General features: G+C 48.2%; 1 protein-coding gene across 1 annotated transcript in view; it reads right to left on the reverse strand.

The window, feature by feature from the left end:
* The window catches only part of FA2H (fatty acid 2-hydroxylase), a 54737-nt gene extending 34383 nt beyond the window's left edge, over positions 1 to 20354 (reverse strand). The window contains exon 1 of the mRNA XM_015100368.3: positions 20034 to 20354. Within this exon, the coding sequence (XP_014955854.2) occupies positions 20034 to 20303 (270 nt within the window). The 5' untranslated portion in view covers positions 20304 to 20354. The remainder of the gene's footprint in view (positions 1 to 20033) is intronic.
* Positions 20355 to 22417: the final 2063 nt, after the last annotated feature.

Here is a 22417-nt window from a genome sequence, read left to right on the forward strand (position 1 = left end):
TAACCTCAAAATACTACTTTGCTGTTTTATTAAAAGAGAAGCAAGACCATGGATTTACAAATAACCTCAGATATCACTATCCCAGAGGCAAGACTGCAAAATGTGCCTTTTATAATCTAATAATTTAAGAAAGAAAAACACTGCTGTTCTCCTCTGTTTACAAAATGGCAAAAGATTATATTGCCAGAAACAATAACAGTCACTGAGCTATTTTGTAAACAAAGCAATAATAATAATAAGACCTGTCTGAAACCCATTACTTCTTTTTACTGATTCAAGCAATTTCCCCTCTCCCTGCCAGGCATGGAGTTTTTCCCCATTTACAGTTGAGGACGCTGGTGTACACAGAGGTTGACTGGCTTATCTCCAGTGATACGGTTAGTTCCAGAACACAAGACTGTCTAACTCTAAACCTGTTTTCTTTTCCACCCTCATTTGACCTGACAACTTCCAAATCCACTGCATGTTTCTTAAATTAGCCAAGCCCACACAGTGAGCTCTAGAACTAATACCTCTTCATGAGTGATAGCCTACACTCCCAGTTTTATGCTCATTAAACACCATATTTATACTCATCACACTAATGGTGCTCAGCCTCAGGGGGTGAGGTCCTTGAACAGCCCCAGGGCAACTTGTCCTTCCGTGTGGCCAGTGCCTCTCCAACAAGGCCACGTGTTGGGGACATCACTGAACACACGGCCTGGTGTGATCAGGCAGAGGGAGAGACAGCAAGAAGGAGCCGACTGTGAAGGAGGCAGGGACACCAGCTTCCTGGAGCAGAGTCCCCAGGTCAGGACGCCACCAGCCTGGAGAGAAGTGCCTTGGGACTCTGGGCCACAGCTCTTAGACCAATGCTGCCCAGAGGAACTCTCTGCAATGATAGAAATGTTCTAGATCCACCTTGTCCAACATAGTAGCCACTAGCCACACATGTCTACTGAGCACTCGAAACGTAGCTAGTATGACTGCTGCTAAGTCGCTTCGGTCATGTCCAACTCTGTGTGACCCCATAGACGGCAGCCCACCAGGCTCCTCCGTCCTTGGGACTCTCCAGGCAAGAGTACTGGAGTGGGTTGCCATTTCCTTCTCCAATGCATGAAAGTGAAAACCTAAAGTGAATTCGCTCAGTCGTGTCCGACCCTCAGCGACCCCATGGACTGCAGCCCACCAGGCTCCTCCGTCCACGGGATTTTCCAGGCAAGAGTACTGGAGTGGGTGCCACCGCCTTCTCCCAGTATGACTGAGGAACTGAATTTTTATTTTATTTCATTGAAAATTAAATTGCCACATGTGCCTTGGGGATACCTTACTGGACAGCAGACTTCAACTACTATTTGAAATCTCTCCCTGGGTGTTTCCTGGGCCTCTCACACGCAACAGGGCCCCAGCGTCCTTTAACTGCCCCATCCCAAACCTGGACCTCCGTCCCAGTATTCATCATTCCCACACATGAAAGCGCCTAATCGCTCAGGTCAAAACCATGACGTTGCCCTCAACTCCTCTCTTTCCCTCACTCCCAGCATTTACTCCCTCGGCAAGTTCTACTGGTTTCACCTCCGAGACATTCCTATGCACTTCTCTCCATCCCAATGGCTGTGCAGTGCCGGGCACTTCTTCCTGTCGTCTGGACCACAGAGATGGCCTCTTAGCTCTCTTCCTGTTTCCGTTCTTGACACCCTTCAAGCCGCCATCCACGCAGCAGCCAGAATGTTCCAACAAGCTACAGAGCGACCGTGCCAGTGTTCCGCTCACAGTCCTGCAGCCCACCGTCCTCAGAGTAAACTCGGAGCCCCCACAATGACCAGCGAGCCCCCTGAGGTCAGGCTCGGCTCCCTCTCCACTCTCTCCCCACCCCACACTCTCCCTTGCCCGCCACGCTCCCAGCAACCCCAGAGCTGCCCTCTGGATTCCAACCCTGCCATACCCCAGGGCCCTTGGACTTGCTGTTCCTCTGCCTAGAATGCTTTTTACCCAGTTCTTATGACAGCTCCTTTCCATCCATCAGATTCCAGCTCCTTCCCTGACCACTCCCATCAGAAGCTGTAGCTGTCATTCTGTCGCAGCCCCTGATCTAAAATCTACTTGCTATCTATTCATACACCCATCCGAAGAATATTCTGTTACAGCTCTAACCACCACCCTCAGTGTCCTGTCTTCCTCCTTCGTTCCACGGGCAGGGACGCCCTGTGAGGACAGCACCCAGTTGTCTTTTTACCCCCAGCATTAGGCTCAGTGGGGGCATGAGGAGACCAGGACCACTATGTGTGCAGCTGAACAGAGCAAGGAGAAGGAGGCAGCCCTACCCGCCCCTGGGACCACTGGGCTGGCCGCAGCCTCCGTTCTGGAGAGACAGAAGGTCAGTGCAGACCCCACCTGCCCTCGCTGGGGGAGAGGCAACCCTGAGAAACTTGAACGTCGCCACGTGCATGCCACAGGGGGCAAGTGGCCTGACCCAAGAGAGTCTGAGCACATAGCAACTTAGACTCTAAAACCACGCGTTCCTCACTGCCTAAGAGGAACCTGCCTTTCTTAGTGGAAGCTGGCTGAAAGGGCTCATGACCATCCCATGTCAGTTAATCTCCATGCTCCATTTTACTGAGCTCACATGATCTCACTGTAGCCGCACAAAATCCTGCAGTGGGGCAAAGAACGGGGAAATAAAGGCCAGGAGAGTTTTCTGACTCATGCGACGTCAGGTAGCTGACAAGATGCAGAACTGGACCAGAGGTACAGGTCCCCGGACATGCCCACTCTCCTGGAAGGGGACAGGGTGGGCGGCGCGTTCAGCACCCACCACACAGCTGCTCTGCACTGAGCTCCCTACTGGGAGCTTGAGACGCTGACTTTAGTAATCCCACGAGACCTGCCCACCAAGCTACTTTCAGTGACTCCAGCTCTTCCTTCTCCATTTCCCCTCCGCCCTTAAACTTCTAGGACAGTGGGTTGCAAAGCTTATGTTGCTTCTGAGGCACACAGGGAGCTTGTTAAAAGTGCATGTTTCGAGGTCTTGCCTTCAGCGATTCTGACAATGTAGATGTGGGGAATGGCCCAAGAATATGAAACGTATATATACATACACACACATACATCTATCTCCTTGTTAAAGTGAAAGTGTTAGTCGCTCAGTCGTGTTTGACTCTTTGTGATCCCCTGAACTGTAGTCTGCCAGGCTTCTCTGTCTATGGGATTTTCCCAGCAAGAATACTGGAATGGGTTGCCATGCCCCGCTCCAGGATATCTTCCTGATTCAGGGATCAAACCCAGGTCTCCTGCATTGCAGGCAGATTCTTTACCATCTGAGTCACCATGGAAGCCTGTATATGTGTATCTGTGTGTGTGTGTGTATATATATATATATATACACACACACATCTATCTCCTTGTTAATTATGTTAATTTTCTGTATTTAGTATTTGTGTTTTTTCACCTCAATGAAACATCAAACTTTTCACAAGAGTCTTAAATAGAATCTCCATTGCTACTAGAGCCATTTTTCTGAAATATAGCACAATTCTCCAGTGCCTACCATATTTACTTCCATCGAGGTTATCTGAGTGGCAGAAGTTATTTAAAGATATCTGTATTGGGAGGAATAGTATCTCTCTGCACGAGACACAAGTTCAGTCAGGAAGATCCCCTGGAGGAGGGCATGGCAGCCCACTCCAGTACTCTTGCCTGGAAAATCCCATGGACAGAGGAGCCTGGCGGGCTACAGCCCACGGGGTCTCAAAGAGTCAGACACGACTGAAGTGACTGAGCGCGCACACACGCCACCCAAGTTCACGCCCATGCAGGACCTGGTGAATGGGACTTAATTTGGAAGCAGTGTCTTTGCATTCATCACGTTGTGATGAGGTCACACTGGGTGAGGGTGGGCTCTAAGCCCAGAACGACTGGTGTCCTCATAGGATGAGGGGAAATTTGGACACAAATATAAGGCACAAGGAAGAATGCCTGTGTGAGATTGTGGCAGAGACTGGAGCGAAGTATCGACAAGGCAAAGAACACCAAGGGTTGTCAGTCCCACCAGAAGTTAAGAAAGAGGTAAGTCCCCTTAGAGGGCCCAGAAGGAGCCAACCTGGCCAGCTCCTTGATTTCCGACTTCTCACGTACAGAGCAGTGAGAAGACATTTCTGCTCTTTTCAGTGCCCAGTCTATGGAACTCTGCTAGAGCTGCTCTGAGAAAGCAACGCAGCATCACTATCACTAGAAATGGATGCCTCGCTGCATGTAACCACTCACGCGCTGTTACCTTGTCTAATTCTCCCACCCATTCTTTAAGAATTTGGGCCTGATGTCCATGAGGCAACCACCAGTATTTTTCCAATACTTTATTATGAAACAATTTAAACGTGCAGCTAAGCTGAAAGAATCTTACTGTGAGTCCCTCTATCCCTACTACCTAGATCCTACCACTCATATTCTATTTCTTTTTAAAAGCCTTGTGTATATCTTGATTAAAAAAATACTTTAGTGCTAAAAAATCTTAGCCATCACCTGGGCCTTCAGTGAGTTATTATCTTTTTGCTGGAGGAGCGTTTGAAATACTGCAACAATTACCAAACTGTGACGCAGAGACACACAGTGAGCAGACGCCCCTGGGAAAATGGCACCAATAGACTTGCTTGAGGCAGGGGTGCCAGAAACCTTCAACACAAAACAACAGTATCTGGGACGTGCAACCAAGTAAAGCACACTGACATCAGGTCCGCCTGTACGACTGTGTGATTCCACCTCTGTAACGCTGTTTATGTCTGAGCGAGGAAGGAGACAGAGGGCAAGCAGCACCTCACAGTATGTGGGCAGTGTTCCAAGTGAAACGCTGGCCCTGCACCTCCCCATGCTGACCTCACGGCCCCCCGGCTCTTGGAGACCCAGTCCCTGCGTCACGGTGCGCTCCTGTACCCACAGGACACACACTGAGCCTCCCTGCTTCGTAAAGTCTTTCTCCAAAGTCATGCCCTCACCACAAAATCCAAACCAGCATTCCCTCAGTGTGCTCCAAATGTGCCCAGTTCTAGTATGAAAAAAAAAAAAAAAAGATTTATATGATTGATATTAAGATTTGAATGACCAGACACAATTCCTTTAACCTGTCAGAGTTTTCATGCTTTTAATTGAGCTAGGATTTTTAATCTCTAGTTGATACATAATTACCACTAATGGTAAAATAACGAAGGGGGGTGGATGGATATTGAATTCTTCTAAAGTATTCTTTTCTTCTTTTCCTTTCTCTTACATCAGTAGGTGCCCAAAATAAGTTCTTGCAGTTTATCATTCAAGTGTAAAATATTTTGAATCAATAATATATTTTCTGTTTTCTTTTGCTAAAGACTGGCTTTTATTAATGTACTTCCTATCCTCTGTAAACTCTTTGTGCTGAATGTTGGGATTGACTATGCTAAATAAAATCTGTTGCATAATCCTTCTCTTCTTTATTGAACAAAACATATGAAACAAAATATGTGAAACCTTAAAAAAAATGATGGGGGGGGAAGCAATTTTTAAAGTCTGGTGCATACCAACATCTAACTCTCACAAGCATGAGGTCATATCTTTAGAAGCAAGTTATCTGCCTCCATTTAAAGGAAAATGGGCATCGCGCATCCCTGGTGTCCCAGTGGTTAAGAATCCACCTGCCGATGCAGGGGACAAGGGTTCAGCCCCTGGTCTGGGGAGATTCTACACGCCTGCAAGACAGCTAAGCCCCCACAACACGCAGTGGGGCAGCTCAGACCCTGGGCCTCCACGCCAAGCCCGGGTGCCCACAGCCTGCGCCCCACGACGAGAGAGGCCAGCAGAGAGAGAGCCAGAGCAGGACAACTAGAGAGGAGCGCCTGCTCGCCGCACCGAGAGAAGGCCTGCACGCGGCAACGGGGGCCCAGGGCCGCCAAAAATAAACAAATGGATAAATCTTAAACAGAAAGAAAGAACAAACACTGGGTATAAATTTCACACAGAAAAAAGCCACCAATCTTAAATGTACTGTACGATACGTCTTGACAATTATATGCCTTCTTGTAGCCAATGCCCACATCAAGATATAGAACATTTCTGTGATCCCAGAAAAGTCCCAGGAATCTGCTTTTAATAAGGCCTCATTTGATTTTGATGAGAGGAAGCTGGAGGGGATAAGTATGCAGTTCGCCTGACCAGAGGGACGTGCAGGTTTAGATTTACAGGGCTTTGCAAGAGAGGCGCGGGTTCCCTCGCCAGGTCCCCCACAACTCTCCGAGCTCCCTCGCCCGCCATGTACACGCAGAACTTGACCTGACGGCCCTCCTCTGACCACAGGCTGGGGACACAAGGCAGGAAGACACACCGGACCCGCCGCCACGGAGGCGAGGCTGCCCCCACGCGCTCCCTCCACATCTCTCCCCATCTCTGCAGAAACACTACCATTCCACAAGCACTGCACGCTCAGTGTGCACATCCCCCCCACGGGCGGGCAGACTGCGGCCGCGCCCTGTGTGGGCTTCTCAGAGCCACGCTCCCCTGCTCCCGCCACGCGACCTCAGGGTCCGGGTGCGCTGGTCGGCCAAAGCGCCTGAGAGTCAGACTTGGCCGTGTTCCCCCAAGGCTGGCAACATGACCCAGAGCTGTTTCTCAGGTCTTGGCCTGCCCTTTGCTTTCTCCAGTGGAGCAGGTGGGAGCAGAAGTCTGGCTGGAATAGAACAGAGGAGCAAAGAGGGGAAAAAAACCGAATGCTGAAAACATAATAGAAAATGAGCGGTTTCCAGGGAGCTCAGCCGGGCACTCTGTGACAATCTAGAGGGGCGGGAGGGAGGGGATATATGCATACTTATGGCTGATTCATGTCACTGTACAGCAGTAACCAACACAACATTGTAAAGCAGTTATCCTCCAATTAAAAATAAGTTTAAAAAATGAGTGATTTCATTAGTATAGAATAGAGCCCAAGAACAGACCGAAATATGGAGCTTCTCTCTGGTTGTCGAGTGGCTAAGACTCTGCACAGGGGGCCCAGGTTTGACCCCTGGTCAGGGAACTAGATCACATATGCTGCAACTAAGAACTGGCACAACCAAATAAATAAATATTAAAAAAAGAAAAAGAATAGTCCAAAATATGTATGTGAATGTTGTGGGATTATTCAGTCACTAAGTCACGTCCAACTCCTTGTGACCCCTTGAACTGTAGCACGTCAGGGTTCCCTGTCCTACACTATCTCCCTGAGCTTGCTCAAACTCATGTCCATTGAGTCAGTGATGGTATTCTCTGCTGCCCCTTTCTCCTCTTGCCCTCAATCATTCCCAGCACCAGGGTCATTTCCAGTGAGTTGGCTCTTCAAATCCAGTGGCCAAAGTATTGGAGCTTCAGCTTCAGCATCAGTCCTTCCAATGAGCACTCAGGACTGATCTCCTTTAGGACTGACTGGTTGGATCTCCTTGCTGTCTAAGGGACCCTCAAGAGTCTTCTCCAACACCACAGTTTGAAAGCATCAATTCTTCGGTGCTCAGCCTTCTTTGTGATCCAACTCTCACATCCATACATGACTACGAGAAAAGCTTTGACTATATGGATCTTTGTCAGCAAAGTGATGTCTTCACTTTTTAATACACTGTCTAGGTTTGTCACAGCTTTTCCAAGGAGCAAGCATCTTTTAATTTCATGACTGCAGTCACCGTCTGCATTGATTTTGGATCTCAAGAATATGAAATCAGACACTGTTTCCACTTTTCCCCCATCTATTTGCCATGATGTGATGGACTGGATGCCATGATCTTTGTTTTTTGAATGTTGAATTTTAATGTGTGGAAAGGTGTTTTTTTTTTTTTTTCCTTAGTTAGTGTGAAAAGATAGATTATTCCATAAATCTACTGGGAAAACCAGTTGGTCATTTAGAGGATTTGGAACTCAAAATAATGTCTATTTTGTTACTTATAATACCCCCCCATTTCCAGTAGATAAAACATTTAAGCAAAACCAAACAAATAACAGAATCATTAAGGATAAAAACTATGAACAGGATACTATTTTTGTTTTTATATATAAAATCATAAAGTAGAGGCAATCTTTCTAAGCATGATGATAGCTAAAAGGTTTAAATGGAGGGAACATACATTAAACAGGGTAAAAGATAAATGAGAGCTGGAGGACAAGTAGTGATGTGCGTGATGGATAAAGGCTAACACACTTTATACATCCAGAGTGGGGTCAGGCACGAGGGCTTCCCAGGTGGTGCAGTGGCAGAGACCCCACCTGCTAGTGCAGGAGGCACAGGAGGCACAAGGACTCAGGTTCGAGGCCTGGGTCAGGAAGCCCCCTGAAGTAGGAAATGGCAACCTGCTTCAGTATTCTTGCCTGGAAAATTCCATGGACAGAGTAGTCTGGCAGGCTACAAGTCTGTGAGGTCGCGAGGAGTTAGAAACGACTGAGAGAGCACACACACACATAAATTAATAGGGAAAAGATTAACCATCCAACACAGATGGACAGAGGACCTGAACAGGCAGCTTACCGAAAAGGTGTGAACAATTCAGAAACGTGTACAACACACATTACAAGACTTTCTCCTGTAATTCATAGAAGTGAAAATTTGAACAGGGAGCATTTGTCCTTTTACCCATTGGCAAAGATTAAAAATACTGGTAATATACATCTATGGTGAGGAAGCGTATGATTTCAGAGGGAATTTAAATTGGTACAACCTTTTCAGAAAGCAATTTGGCAATATCCATCAAAATACAAAATGGATATAATTTTGATAAAGAAATTTCGAATCTAGAATTCTATATCACAAATTTATTTGCATGTGTGTGCAAAATGATTCTGTAAGGATGCTTCTTATAGCACTGATGTACTAGGGAAAAACATCAACAGGGACAGCTACTAGAAAGAACGCTGACAACCTAAAAGAAATGAACAGCTTTCTAGAAACATACATCCCACCAAAACTGAATCAAGAAGAAATAGGTAATTTGAACAGACCAATCACTAAAAGTGAAATAGAATCTATAATTTAAAAACTCCCTACGAAAGCAAGTCCAGGACCAGATGGCTTCACAGGAGAATCTACCAAACATACAAAGAAGAACTTACATGATTCTTCTCAAGCTCTGAAGAGGAGGAAACACTCCCACAGGCATTCTATTAGGCCACTGTAACCCCCGATACCAAAACCAAGCAAAGTCACCACCAAGAAAGTTACAGACCAGTGTCTTCGATGAATATAGATGCAAAGATTCTCAACAAAATATTAGCAAACTGAATCCAACAACACATAAAAAATATACCCCACAACTGAGTGGAATTCTTCCCAAGTTCACAAGGATGGTTCAACATATGCACGTCATCAGTGTAGTATACCACACAAACAAAGTCAAAAATCACATGATCATCTCAATAAATATAGAAAAAGCATTCGACAAAATTCAGTATCCATTCATGACAAAAACTTATATCAAAGTGGGCAAAGAGGTAACATATCACAATATAATAAAAGCCACTTATGACAAACCCATAGCGAACACAATACTCAACAGTGAAAAAAAGCTGAAAGGCTTCCTGCTAAAATCGGGAACAAGACAAGAATGCAGACCCTCACCATTTATATTCAACATAGTATAGGAAGTCCTAGCCACAGCAATCAGAGAAGGAAAAAAATAAAAGGAATCCAAATTGGAAGAGAAGCGGTAAAATTGTCACTCTATGCAGATATGATACTATATACAGAAAACCCTAAGGACTCCACAGAAAAGCTAATAAATGAATTCAGCAAAGTAACAGGATACAAGACTAACATTCAGAAGTTGATCATATTTTTTTTTAATTAACAATGGAATATCAGAAAGGGAATGTAAAAGACCACACTTTTTTAAGATTGCACCAGTCCCCCAACAAAGCCCAGGAATAAACCTGACCAAGGAAAGACGTATATGCTGAAAACTATAAAACATTAATAAAGGAAATAAGAAAGGGTTCAAAGACATGGAAAGAGAGCCCATGTTCTTGAATGAAGAAAACTTTCATGGCTGATGTGGAAGGAAGTACAAAATACATCATTAGGTTAAAAAGGAAAGCAGCAAGTTGCCAAGGAGCCTGACCATGCAACTCCTTCACATGGGAAATAGAAAGAATAGTAAATGTGCTTCTCTGAGGTCACCAGACTGTTGATAGTGTTCACACAGGGACTAGGTTGGGAGGGGCACCCAATGTTTCTTGCACATTCCTTTCAGTCATTTAAATTTGCGTATGAACTACGTTCACAGGTAATTACGACAATAGAGAAAAGGAGGGACAAGCTGATGGCTGGGGTTACTACCGTCTGACAACATACAACGTAATAAGATGAAACCTGACTGCCAAGGGAAAATTCAAAATCAAGGCAAAAACTTGTAAAATTTCATGAATCCAATGAAAGTCAATGAAAGTGAGAGAAAGCTGTTTTAGTTACAATTCCACAGTCAAATAAGGGTCTGGCAAACATAGGCTGTTTAACACTGAAACACAGGCAGTCGACAAAGGATGAAGCCCTTCAAAAGAGGAGCGCTTGTTTACCAAGGACCAGGAGAGACCCTGAGCCCTTAAACCCTCTTGCTACAGTGACCCTCTTTATGACCATGCTGTGAACAGTCAACGCAAAGCTTAGAATGTCACACTGTGCTCTCATACATTTTGTCAAAAAAACACACATGTAAAACAACACTACGTGAAGCATTACTTGCTCAATTTAAGAATAAGCAGCCAAGTGCAATCCTAATTTTGGTGTCAGATTTTTTTTTTTGGCCTTGCCAAGCTGGCTTGTAGAATCTTAGTTTGAGGATTGGGATCAGCACAAGCACAGAGTCCTAACCACTGGACTGCCAGGGAATTCCCTTGCTGTCAGATTAAACTAAAATTTTTTTTTAAATTTATTATTATTTTTACTTTACAATATTGTATTGGTTTTGCCATACATCAACATGAAGCCGCCACAGGTGTACACGTGTTCCCAATCCGGAACCCCCCTCCCACCTCCCTCCCCATACCATCCCTCTGGGTCATCCCAGTGCACCAGCCCCAAACATCCTGTATCCTGTATCAAATCTAGACTGGTGATTCATTTCTTACATGATAGTATACATGTTTCAATGCCATTCTCCCAAATCATCCCACCCTCTCCCTCTCCCACAGAGTCCAAAAGACTGTTCTATACATCTGTGTCTCTTTTGCTGTCTCGCATACAGGGTTATCATTACCATCTTTCTAAATTCCAGATATATGTGTTAGTATACTGTATTGGTGTTTTTCTTTCTGGCTTACTTCACTCTGTATAATCGGCTCCAGTTTCATCCACCTCATTAGAACTGATTCAAATGTATTCCTTTTAATGGCTGAGTAATACTCCATTGTGTATATGTACCACAGCTTTCTTATCCATTCATCTGCTGATGGACATCTAGGTTGCTTCCATGTCCTGGCTATTATAAACAGTGCTGCGATGAACACTGGGGTACACGTGTCTCTTTTAATTCTGGTTTCCTTGGTGTGTATGCCCAGCAGTGGGATTGCTGGGTCATAAGGCAGTTCTATTTCCCGTTTTTAAAGGAATCTCCACACTGTTCTCCATAGTGGCTGTACTAGTTTGCATTCCCACCAACAGTGTAAGAGGGTTCCCTTTTCTTCACAACTTTTCAGTTTCATTTTTAAAGATAATCAATTTCCTTCTCCCCTTGGTCCATTTTCTATGAAATTTTGGTCTTCATTTAAAGTAGATTCCCTTCACAAGACCTTTAATCCTAAGAGTCAGAGACCTTCCCTCTCAGGTTCAAGGAACACCTGAATTTTTTATGGCACACCATCTCCAGCCTGCATAAGCTGTTATACTTGCCACTCTAAAGCTTTTTTCAATAAAAATTAGTTATCTATTGTTCATTATCTGGGCAGTGCTGGGTCTCTATTGCTGCGTTCGGGCTCTCTCTAGCTGCGGGGAGCAGGGCCCCTCTTTACTGCAGTACTTCAGCTTCTCATCGCAGGGGCTTCTCTTGCTGTGGAGCATGGGTTCTAGGAACGCGGGCTTCAAGAGTTGTGACCTACGGGCTTAGCTGCTCTGCCGTGTGCGGAATCTTCCTTGACCAGGAATCGAACCCATGATCCCTGCATTGGCAGGTGGATTCTTAATCACTGGACCAGCAGAGAAGTCCCCCAAGGATCCTGCCTGGCACGAGGGGAAGCAACTACTAAATCAGGCTGGTCTGCCCTGGTCCCTAACTTGGGGTCATGGATGCTGTATTTATTCAGCCAAATCTAACTGCTCCTTATTTCTCCATGGCAGTCGGTCTCAAAGTGTGGGCCTTAACTTGACTTAAAAATGTGAGATCTTTCTTAGATTTTTGTGGGTAAATGATCTTGTTTCATAGAAGTTCATTATTGCACAAGACTAGGGGCTATTTATTAGCAATTAAGTGGGTTATTATGGACTACTAACATTCAGAATTTATAAAACAAAACTAGCCATTACTAAAATCACCAATTCCATTTTCCAGAGGGAAATGTGAGCACTGCACAATGTGAAGAAGGCTCTGCTGAGCATGTAAGAGTGTGCAGAACTAGTCCCTCTAAATTCTATCTGTTTTAAAGGAGAAAGTGTGACCAATCCACTTAGGTAATTATCAACCACGCTTGATGTAGATTGCATGGTTCACTTTTAAGTGTAGTCACGTTGCATCAGTGGAATTTTTGGCTACTAGCTTTCTTCTGACAGGACCTTAAGACATTCTGTACGCATCGCAGTTCAAATATGTTAAAACAAGTCCCCCCCAATTTGCTTATTTGGTATTGCTGTTTTAACACCTTGCAATATACTATCGCAATAAAGAAACAATGCATTTGAATAACTGTGTTTTAGGGCAAGGCTTCACAACAACAAATCCTGCGTCTCAATGATATCTTTACAGCTCTTGCTAGCATCAAGTTTGGTATTCTCCAACCTTACTATTATGACTGAGCTTGGTTTCCATCAGAGGGCAAGAGCAGGCGGGAAGAGAGGTCGTTAGAATCTTCTGCCCATTTTAGATGAGCAGCAATTAGAGACAATTGAGAATCACAGTTCGGAGACGACACGCTTCAGAGAGTTTTGCATGAAAAGACACAGGAAAGAGTCAACAGAACTGGAAACCCGGGAACCCGGGTTCTACCTCCACACATCGTCCAGACACTTACAGACACAGGATTACAAGTCGCAGCGCTGAGAGCAAGCAGGGCTCTCGATCAGCGTTCCCTGTGGTTACTTTTACTTTTACCCTTGCCAGGGACTCGGGGTAGGGGTGAACTGCAGTAGCCTCATGCGGAAGATGTGTTGCCAACTCCTTCCGGCTGATGAAAAACGGAGGGCAAAGGCAGAAATGAGGGGCTCACCTGATGGTCCTCCATACTTCCCATCAGCTCACAATCCTTGCAGCTAACAAAGAGGAAACTGGGAAGAGGTTTGTTTGCGTCTCCTCACCTCACTACCTGAAGCATCTTGTGTGTGCAGCTATCACCACTTCCCTTTTCAATTCGGCACGTATCTCGGCATCTGGAGATGCCGACCGAGAGCTGTGCTTGCTCTCAGCAGCTCCTTCATTCATTCATCTAGACGTTTATTACTTGCTGTTGGCAGGCACCTGTGTGCTAGCGTCTCCCAGGGAAAGCCAGGTGAGTCAGGCAACTGCAGTCTTCAGAGAGTTTACAATTTAGTCGAGAAGATAAGACATGCAGTGAGCACAGTGAACAGGGAAGAACATTTTGAATGCCGTACTGTAGGTAGAGCCAAGTGCCATGTGAGTGTGCGAGAAGGAAAAACCCAGCCCTAGATGGGAAAGGAAGGAGACTGAAGGAGTAGAGTGGGTAGTTACCTGAGTTAGCTCCAAATTCAACTAAGTTTTCCAGGCGTGGAGCCCTGGAGGAAGCAATTGGGAGCCACTGAAGGTTTAGGAATCCCGCTGTAATATAACCATGCGCTCTCTGGAGAGCTTCACAGGCCGCGGGCTGCGGGGAGTGCTGGCAGGGGGAGACCGGCCCAGGGGACTGCTGCAGTAATGAGCATAACGAGGCTCCGGCCGTGGCAGGAGAGCAGCGGGCAGACGTCTGAAAGGAAGACTCCAAAGGCCCGTGAGGACGAGCAAGGGTCTGCCCCAGCCACCAGCCTGCTCTATCCCCCACTCCCTCCTATAGCCTCTGGATCCTTTAGGACAGAGCAGCGAATGGAGTCAGCAGGACAACACAGGTCATCTCCCAGCTGTAGCACTGAGTGAAAAAAGCTGTTATCGCGGGGCACGCCACTGTGTGGTTCCATTTAAGCTCTATGCACTGTTGTGGGAAACGAGGATCAAGAGGAACCCGCGGTGGAGACTGAGGGTGAAGCATGTGGGATAATGCACTCCCTCCAAAATCTACATCCCCGCACCTGGAGCCCATGACTATGTGACCTCATGGTGTGGAGGCCTGTGCAGGGGGGTTAAACTCAAGACCTTGTGACGAGATGATCCTGGATTGTCCGGTGTGTGTGTGGGAGCGAGGGGCACCGCGTATCCACAAGGTTCCTTACAAGCGAGAGATGGAAGCATGAGGGTCAGAGGCCAGGAACGAGAAGCGAGAGACGAGCAGTGGAGAGAGCAACGTGACTGGTGGCTGCGGCCAGGAGCCAGGGAACGTGGGCAGCCTCTAAAAGCTCGAAGAGGGGGGAAGCAAATTCTCCCCTAGAGCCTCCAGAAGGAAGGCTGCCCTGCCAATTCATTTCTCACTTTTGACTGCAGAATCAGAAGAGAACATGTATGTGTTGCTTTACCGCACTGAGTTTGTGGCAATTTGTTACAGCAGCAGCAGAAAATAAATGCAGGTCGAAAGCTAAGGGAGCGAGGTATCCAGAAGCCAGATGAACACAGCCTATCAAGAACAGGGCAGTGATCGCCATGTCAGAGTTCTGTCAGGCCAGGTGAGAACTGACCATCAAGTTTAGCCAGGGGAAGGTCCCGATGACCCTGACGAGGGCACTTTCAGTACCACGGTGGGTTCAGAGAGAACAGGATGCTCACTACTTGTCTGTCTAAATGAATGGAAGGCAACGTATGGACCAACGGTGAGTGTGTGTCTTGGGATAAATAATAAAGAAAGTGAAGATGATGGATGCTGCTCAGGCGTCAGTTTTGGTTCTCTGCTGGGAATGTTTCCAGAAATGATTACTCTCAGGTGTTTCTGGGATTCCTGTCTGTTTCTTTTTATTTCCCCCATAGAGTTCTAACTTCCAGCGACAGTGAAAGTCATTCAGTTGTGTCTGACTCTTTGTGACTCCATGGACTATGCAGTCCATGGAGTTCTCCAGGCCAGAATCCTGGAGAGGGTAGCCTTTTCCTTCTCCAGGGGATCTTCCCAACCCAGGTCTCAAACCCAGGAATCAAACCCAGGTCTCCTGCATTGCAGGAGGATTCTTTACCAGCTGAGCCAGAAGGGAAGCCCTAATTTCAACCTTCCCCTTAATTTAGGTCTCAAAGCCCCTTCTCTGAATTCCGGGGTGATATCAGGGAGCAATCTTGGAGCCTGTGCTTACCCCATGTCACATGGAACCACAATGACTTGGGTCCCTGGCTCTCTCTCAGCTGGCCCTAGCTTCATCCTCCAGGTAAAGCCCACCTGCCACCACAAGGCCCTGGCAAGTAGCAAAGGATGGTGGCCGCTGATGGGCCAGGCAGGCCCATTTAGGGGCCCTCCTGTAGGCTAAGCAGATCTTGACCCCCGTGAGTCAGCAGACTTGTCATGTCCACTCTGCTCTGCAGGTGGGGGCAGTTTGGCAAGTTCCCCAAGCACTGGCTTTTATCTGAACTCTCAGCTCAGACCGGCGCTCCAAGCTGCGCTATGCGCAAGCTGTTCCGGAGCCTGGGGTGGGGTGGAAACCCTGAGTCTTCCTGCACTTAGAGCTCCTCCTTAATTACTCAAGCTCTGCACCTCTGAATGGCTGGACCCTCGGAGCCTGGCAGAAGCACACGTGGCAGAATCTGTGGATTTCTCGGCCGCTCAGAGATAGGTATGCCTTGTGGGACTAGGACACGACACCCAGAGACATTCAGAAAGCAGGGTTAGCCCAACAGCAGGGGCTGGGAGTCAGGGCTTGCCTTCCTCCAGGGTTTCCTCCAACAGGGCTTTTCTCCAGGGGCAAGCTTAGATGTCTGCCCACAAGAAGCGTTCTTGAGGTCTAGCGGTGTGAGATGGCGGGGGGAGTATGGTCTGCCCTTTCAGAATTATTTTCCTCATCGTGGCAGGTCTGGAGTGAGGGAAGGATTCTGGTTGGACTGTGATGAAAGCTGTAGCTCTCGCACCAGAAAAATGCACAACCATGCGTTTTTACACATATTTTCATCTTTTCTATCAATCTCAGAAAATACTCCACAGATCACCAGGGTTAAGAAGCTCTGCTTTAGGTGTCTTCCAAAGTGTGATACTCACTCCACTGATGGTGCTCAGGATTTTAGGGGATGGGAGGATGAGCATTTATTTTAACAGCTCTATTTTCAACGTGCATGTAAAATCTGTGATTTCGCTGGTAATGATGCCTAGGGCAAGTAAGCGGTAAAATAGATAGTGAGTCTACTTATAGATAAACATTAAATAGTTCAAGTCCTATGCCAATTTGAAAAAAAAACTGGGACACTGATTCATGGATGGCCTACGTCTGGGAAACACACTATCCATGGCCTTAGGAGGTCATTTCTTTATTTCTTAAGGAAAAAAAAAAAAAAAAAAAAGGCGGTTGCGGTTGCAGCTCAATCAATGGGCTTCACATCCCCTAACAACGTGAGCCACTCTTACCTAAGCTTGGAGTGAGGAGCCCAGAGCGCCCGGCTGAGAAAAGGGCCAACTTCCCTGCTGAGCCATCACTGATTCACCTCCAGCTCAAGTCCAAGGCTATAACAAACCTTGCCTCATCCCCTAGTATGTTGGCTTAAACAAGTCTGACTTGTTTCACGTGTGTGTGCTTTCCTGTGAGTGTGAATGAATGTGTGCGTAAGTGTATATACAGAGGGGGTGTGGTAAAGTGGGGAACTGGGGAAACCAATGGGGCTGAGTCTTGTCCCTGCAATTTCATGGCAGGGCTCCATCCAGCAGGCTCCTCTCCGAGGACTACACTTGGGAAGAAGGATTCTGACGATGGGCAACATTCAGAAATGACCCCAAAGAACAGAGCTGGTTCATGATACTCCCCTTCCCTGTCAAGGCCCCTCCTTGTCCTCACGTTACAGGAGCCGGGTTCTAGCCTCAACAGGTGTCAGCGTCCCTGGTCAAGTCCGAGGAGAGGAGAGAGGTGGAGAGGGCAGCACAGGGGCTGCTAGGAGGGCTTAACCAGAGAGAAGAACACAAGTGTCTTCTCTGTGTTCAGGCCTTACAAGGAGAGCTTCTTTCTGGCAGGACAGCTTCTCTAGATTTCTCCTCTGGCTACTTCTCCTCCTCAATATAAAGACAACCCTGCACTTGTTTCCAGAACAGAAATCTGCAGACAGAAGCTGACGAGCAACTGGAGTACTGGGTGATTATGGTCATAGGTCAAGTATGGGCCATGGGTTTGTACGTATGATGTTAGTTTTCTCCCCCATATCCTCAGGTGGGAGCCCAGTTATAAGGACACCTGAAACACAGCCACACTGGGACTCTAGGTGAGGGCAGGCGTAGGAAGCAAATTGAGACTCAGTATTCTCTGAAGGTCAGGTAAAGCAAAGCAAGTGAAAGTCAAAGTCTCTCAGTCGTGTCCAACTCTTTGCGACCCCACAGACCATACAGTCCATGGAATTCTCCAGGCCAGAATACTGGAGTGGGTAGCCTATCCCTTCTCCAGGGGATCTTCCTGACCCAGAACTTGGACCAGGGTCTCCTGCATTGCAGGCAGATTCTTTACCAACTGAGCTATGAGGGAAGCAAAGCAAAACAAAGCCCAGTCAAATCACAGTGCTGGGTGGCTAGCAGAGCCGGGAGGTGAAGCCATCTTAGGAGAGATACTCTGGATGGTGCTGGGAGGAGAGGTCACACCCTAGGCTCCTGTTATAGGTTACAGTTACAAAATAGGATGCCCTCCATAACCCATCACATGCCTGGAAGTCTCTAGTATTCTGGCCTCTGCCTCTCATTTCCTGCACTCAGCTTCGGTTATACCTACAGCTAAACCCCATCGGCATGACCTGACACCAAATGTCGGCTTCCAAGATTAAACTGGGCTCCTGCTGCAGAATAGCGAGTCCTGTCATTTTACCTATAAAGTCTCCCAAATTCAACCTTCCCCTCTTCTTGGTCAAAGCCACCATCATTACCTCTCACTTGGGCTGCAGGGTAGCCTCTTGCCTGGTCTCCACACACCCACCTTGGCTCCCTCCACTCCTTCTCATCATTGCAGCCAGGATGCTCTTCCAAAGATGCAACTCTGACCATGCCACATCCCTGCTTGAATCTGTTCCCTGGCTTCCGATTGTTCTCAGAATCATGCCCCAAATCCTGACCACAGCTGCCTGGCTGATCTCTGGCCTCCTTCCATTTCCCTCTCCTTGCCCACCAGCTTCCGGTCACATTGGTTTCATTTCTGTCCCTTGACCCTGCCAAGTCCTCACCCTTCAGAGCCTCCAGGTATTCTGTTCCCTCTGTCTGGAATGTTGTTCTCACCACACTCCACCTGGCTACAGTCAGGTATCCACTGATCAGCTCCCAGGGTAAACAGCACTTTCTCCAGAAAGGTCTCCCTGATTCATACTCTGACAGCTCCAGGCAACTGAAGAATTACTATAGCGTGTTAGGTCCATGAATGAAACCATATTGTTTTGTCGATTGGTACCTCAGTCCATTGGTATCAGCGCCTAGCTCAGCGCTGCCAATCATGAACACATCAAGTGAGTGAGTGAATCAGTGATGAAAGAACAGGGCAGGATGATTCAGTGAAAAGACACCTGGAACAGTGAGAGTCAAGTCCTTTCATCCAAAGACCTAAAAGCATTTGCTGGGACCGTCTTGAATGAAGAGCTAGAAGCAGGGAACAACTGTTGGTTTATGTTCAAGCATGATGGCCCCATCGTCCCCAGTCCTACAGCTGGGCCTGGGGAAGGCCTGAAGAGTCAGTTTGCCTCTGGCCCAGGCCTACCCGGAGCCCAATAGATAAGATCATCTCCCACACCCAAAGGTCCTTGGAATGGACAGCGTACTGATTTTGGAATCAGACACACTTGACTTTTCTACTATCTAGCTCAGACTCCCTCAGATCACAAACTGACCTCGAACTACTATAGTGTCTCTTTGGGCCTCAGTTTCCACATCCTACAATGGAGATGATAAAATACACCCGGGGATCAGACAGAGGTTTGAACGTCACCATTAGCCTGGAATGCACAGCTGCTTGCAGTTCAGAGTGCTACTTCCCTCTCCCCAGCACAGCTGGCTCACCCCATCACGTCACTCTGCTGGACACCCAGGCCAGCACGCAGGGCACGAAACAGAGGGAGATCTGAAGGGCGGGAGGACACAGGCCGTCTAAGATACCACCCCAACTTTTCCACTCGGCCAGGGAAGCCCTGGCGCAGGACAAGGGTGGCACAGGGAAATCCTAACTAACTGAGAAGGGTGACCAGTCTGCGCCTTTTGGATGCAGGAGTAGAGTGAGATGGGGAGGGGAGGACAGGTGAGCCTGGAAGCTATTATTCAAACAGAAATGAAGAGTAGTTGCAAAAAGGGAGAGGCTGATAAGGGAACAGGAAGGAAAGATTGGGTGTGTGAGGGGCTGGGAGGGAAAAAGTGACCCAAGACGTCAGATGGCCAGAGGCTGCAGCAGGAACCAGCAGGAAGCAGGAGATACCTTGGGAGGTGGGAGAAGTAGCAGACAGCAGAGGGTCAGGGGAAGTGCTGGAAAGGAAGGGCAAATTCCTGGCTGGGGAGCCAGCGGTGGCGGTCAGGGCTTGTTACCAGGAGAGAAGGAGGTGGCTGTCACCTTGGGCCCTCCTGGAGCGCAGGTGCACGGGGCTCGCGGGCAGTGGTGTGCCGGTGGTGGGGGGAGGAAGCAGGGGTGTGGGACCACCGCTTGGCTGTACCTGGGGATCTCCTTGCAGGTCGCCCACGTAGTACTGCTCGAGCCAGCGGCGCGCGTTGTCCGAGTGCCGGTGCGGCGGCCCGTCCAGGTCGGCGCTCACGTCCTGACCCGCGCGCGCCCACAGCAGCTGCTCGCCTCCCGGGTGCTGCCGCACGAAGCCGGTGAGGTCGTAGAGGCGGGCCCCGCGGCGGACCCAGCAGGCGCCGGCCGCCAGGCGCCGCTGGACCTCGGCGGCGGAGAAGCAGGCGGCGGGGGGCGGAGCGGGGGCCATGGCGGGAGAGCGGAGCTCGCGGCTGGCTCGGCGACTGCCCGGCGCGCCTCTGGCAGCCCGCGGCCGCCGCCGCCTTGACGGGCCGGCCGCCACCGCACCTGCTCATTTGCATGCCGCGCTCCCATTGGCCGCGCGGCGGGACTCGGCGGGGGCCGCTTCGCCATTGGCCGGCGGGACGCCTGGCAGAGCAGGGCGGGCCGGCGAGGGCGCGCTCCGCCAGGTGGCCCGAGGCAGGCCGGGGTCCGCGCTGCACCGGGTGGTCCTAGGCAGGCGGAGGGCGCGCCCGCCGGGTGTGTCTCGGGACGGGTGTGCCCGGGAGCACAGGGGCAGACGGATGGGGGCGGGGAGAGTCCTCCTGTCGTCGTCGGCGGTCCGGACAGACGTGCTCCTTGGCCTGATCGCCACCACCGCTGCCTTATCTCCGCCGATCTCCCAGATCGCCACCTGGGAGAAACCTTCAGGTTTCCATCCTCAGGCTCCGGGCGTGGGTGACGAGGAGGAGAGGCAGTGTGACGACTCGAGTAACGCAACCGAGACGCTGGCCTCTGGCGCCCCCAAACCCTGTAATCACAACACATAATATTTAATAATAAATAGACAAATATTTTAATATTTAACAATGGATTTCCCTCGGGGCTCAGAAGCTGGAGAATCTGCCTACCAATGCAGGAGACGCAGGAAACGTTGGTTCCATCCCTGGGTCAGGAAGATCCCTTGGAGGAGGAAATGACAACCCATCCCAGTATTTCTGCCTGAAAAATTCCATGGACAGAGAAGCCTGGTGGGCTACAGTCCATGGGGTCGCAAAAAGTTGGACATGACTGAGTGACTAAGCCCCCACAATATTTTAAGGTAATATTTTGTTAATTATGTAAATGTGCTTTAGTGCCACTGAACTGTAAATTTTAAGATGTTTAAAAGCTCACTTCTATGTCTATTTTACCAGAATAAAGATATATATAATAATTTTTTTTAATATGAATACTGGCAAACCAATCAGTGGGCTGGCCACCTGCTTTTGTAGAGTTTTAGTAGAACTAGGACTAGCAAGAAGAGTGAAGCAGGGTAGTGAACATGAAGGGCTGGATCTTGTCTTTAATGCTTTAAGTTTTAGTATGTTGTTCATGCTGGATTTTCTCGCACTAGTTTTGAATTTTTTAAATACTGCATTATTATTACTATTGCCATGCCGAATTTGGGATCCTAGTTCCCAGAGCCGGGATTGAATCCTTGCCCTCTGCAGTGTGATACTCAGTGTAACACAGAGTCTTAACCACTGGACCACCAGGGAGGTCCCTAAAGTATTATCTCCATTACTGAGATTTTTTGGTGTACCCTTAAATTTGCTTTCCTGGTGGCTCAGAGGTTAAAGCGTCTGCCTCTATTACGGGAGACCTGGGTTCGATCCCTGGGTCGAGAAGATCCCCTGGAGAAGGAAATGGCAACCCACTCCAGTATTCTTGCCTGGAGAATCCCATGGACAGAGGAGCCTGGTGGGCTACAGTCCATGGGGTCGCAAAGAGTCAGACACGACTGAGCAACTTAACTTAAATTTTGCACACAGAGTGCCTGCCTGAGTTGCCTCAGTCTAGTCTCATCTTCTGGAGAGGGCTCTGAAGGAAGAACAGAGAATCACATTGCCATTACAAAAAAAGAAATAGGGACCTAAAGAAGTGAAGCCCAGTGACCATGCTGGATGGGAGGGAAGACCCAGGGTGCTCATCCAGGGAAGAACTGCACACAACTTTGCCCACTTCAGCTTGTGGTTGGTAATAAAAGGATCCTGGTTCTGGGGCTGCATCTATTTAACTGGCTTTGTTCTCTCCCAGAAAAAGGTATTTTCACGGTCACCCTGTTTATTCTGTTGTGGGGGTGGGCCTCTAAGCTGGGCCAGTGCTGTAGGAAAAGCCCAGCTCAGATGCCCTAGAGGCTACCCCAGCTACAGACATGTCCAAGGTCAGGTGGCGCTAGTTGTAAAGAATCCACCTGCCAATGAGGAGACACAGGAGATACGGGTTCGATCCCTGGGTCAGGAAGATTCCCTGGAGGAGGAAATGGAAATGGCAACCCACTCAAGTACTCTTGTCTGGAAAATTCCATGGACAGAGAAATTG

The sequence above is a fragment of the Ovis aries genome, chromosome 14, assembly GCF_016772045.2.
Source record: "Ovis aries strain OAR_USU_Benz2616 breed Rambouillet chromosome 14, ARS-UI_Ramb_v3.0, whole genome shotgun sequence".
Classification (NCBI taxonomy): Eukaryota; Metazoa; Chordata; class Mammalia; order Artiodactyla; family Bovidae; genus Ovis; species Ovis aries.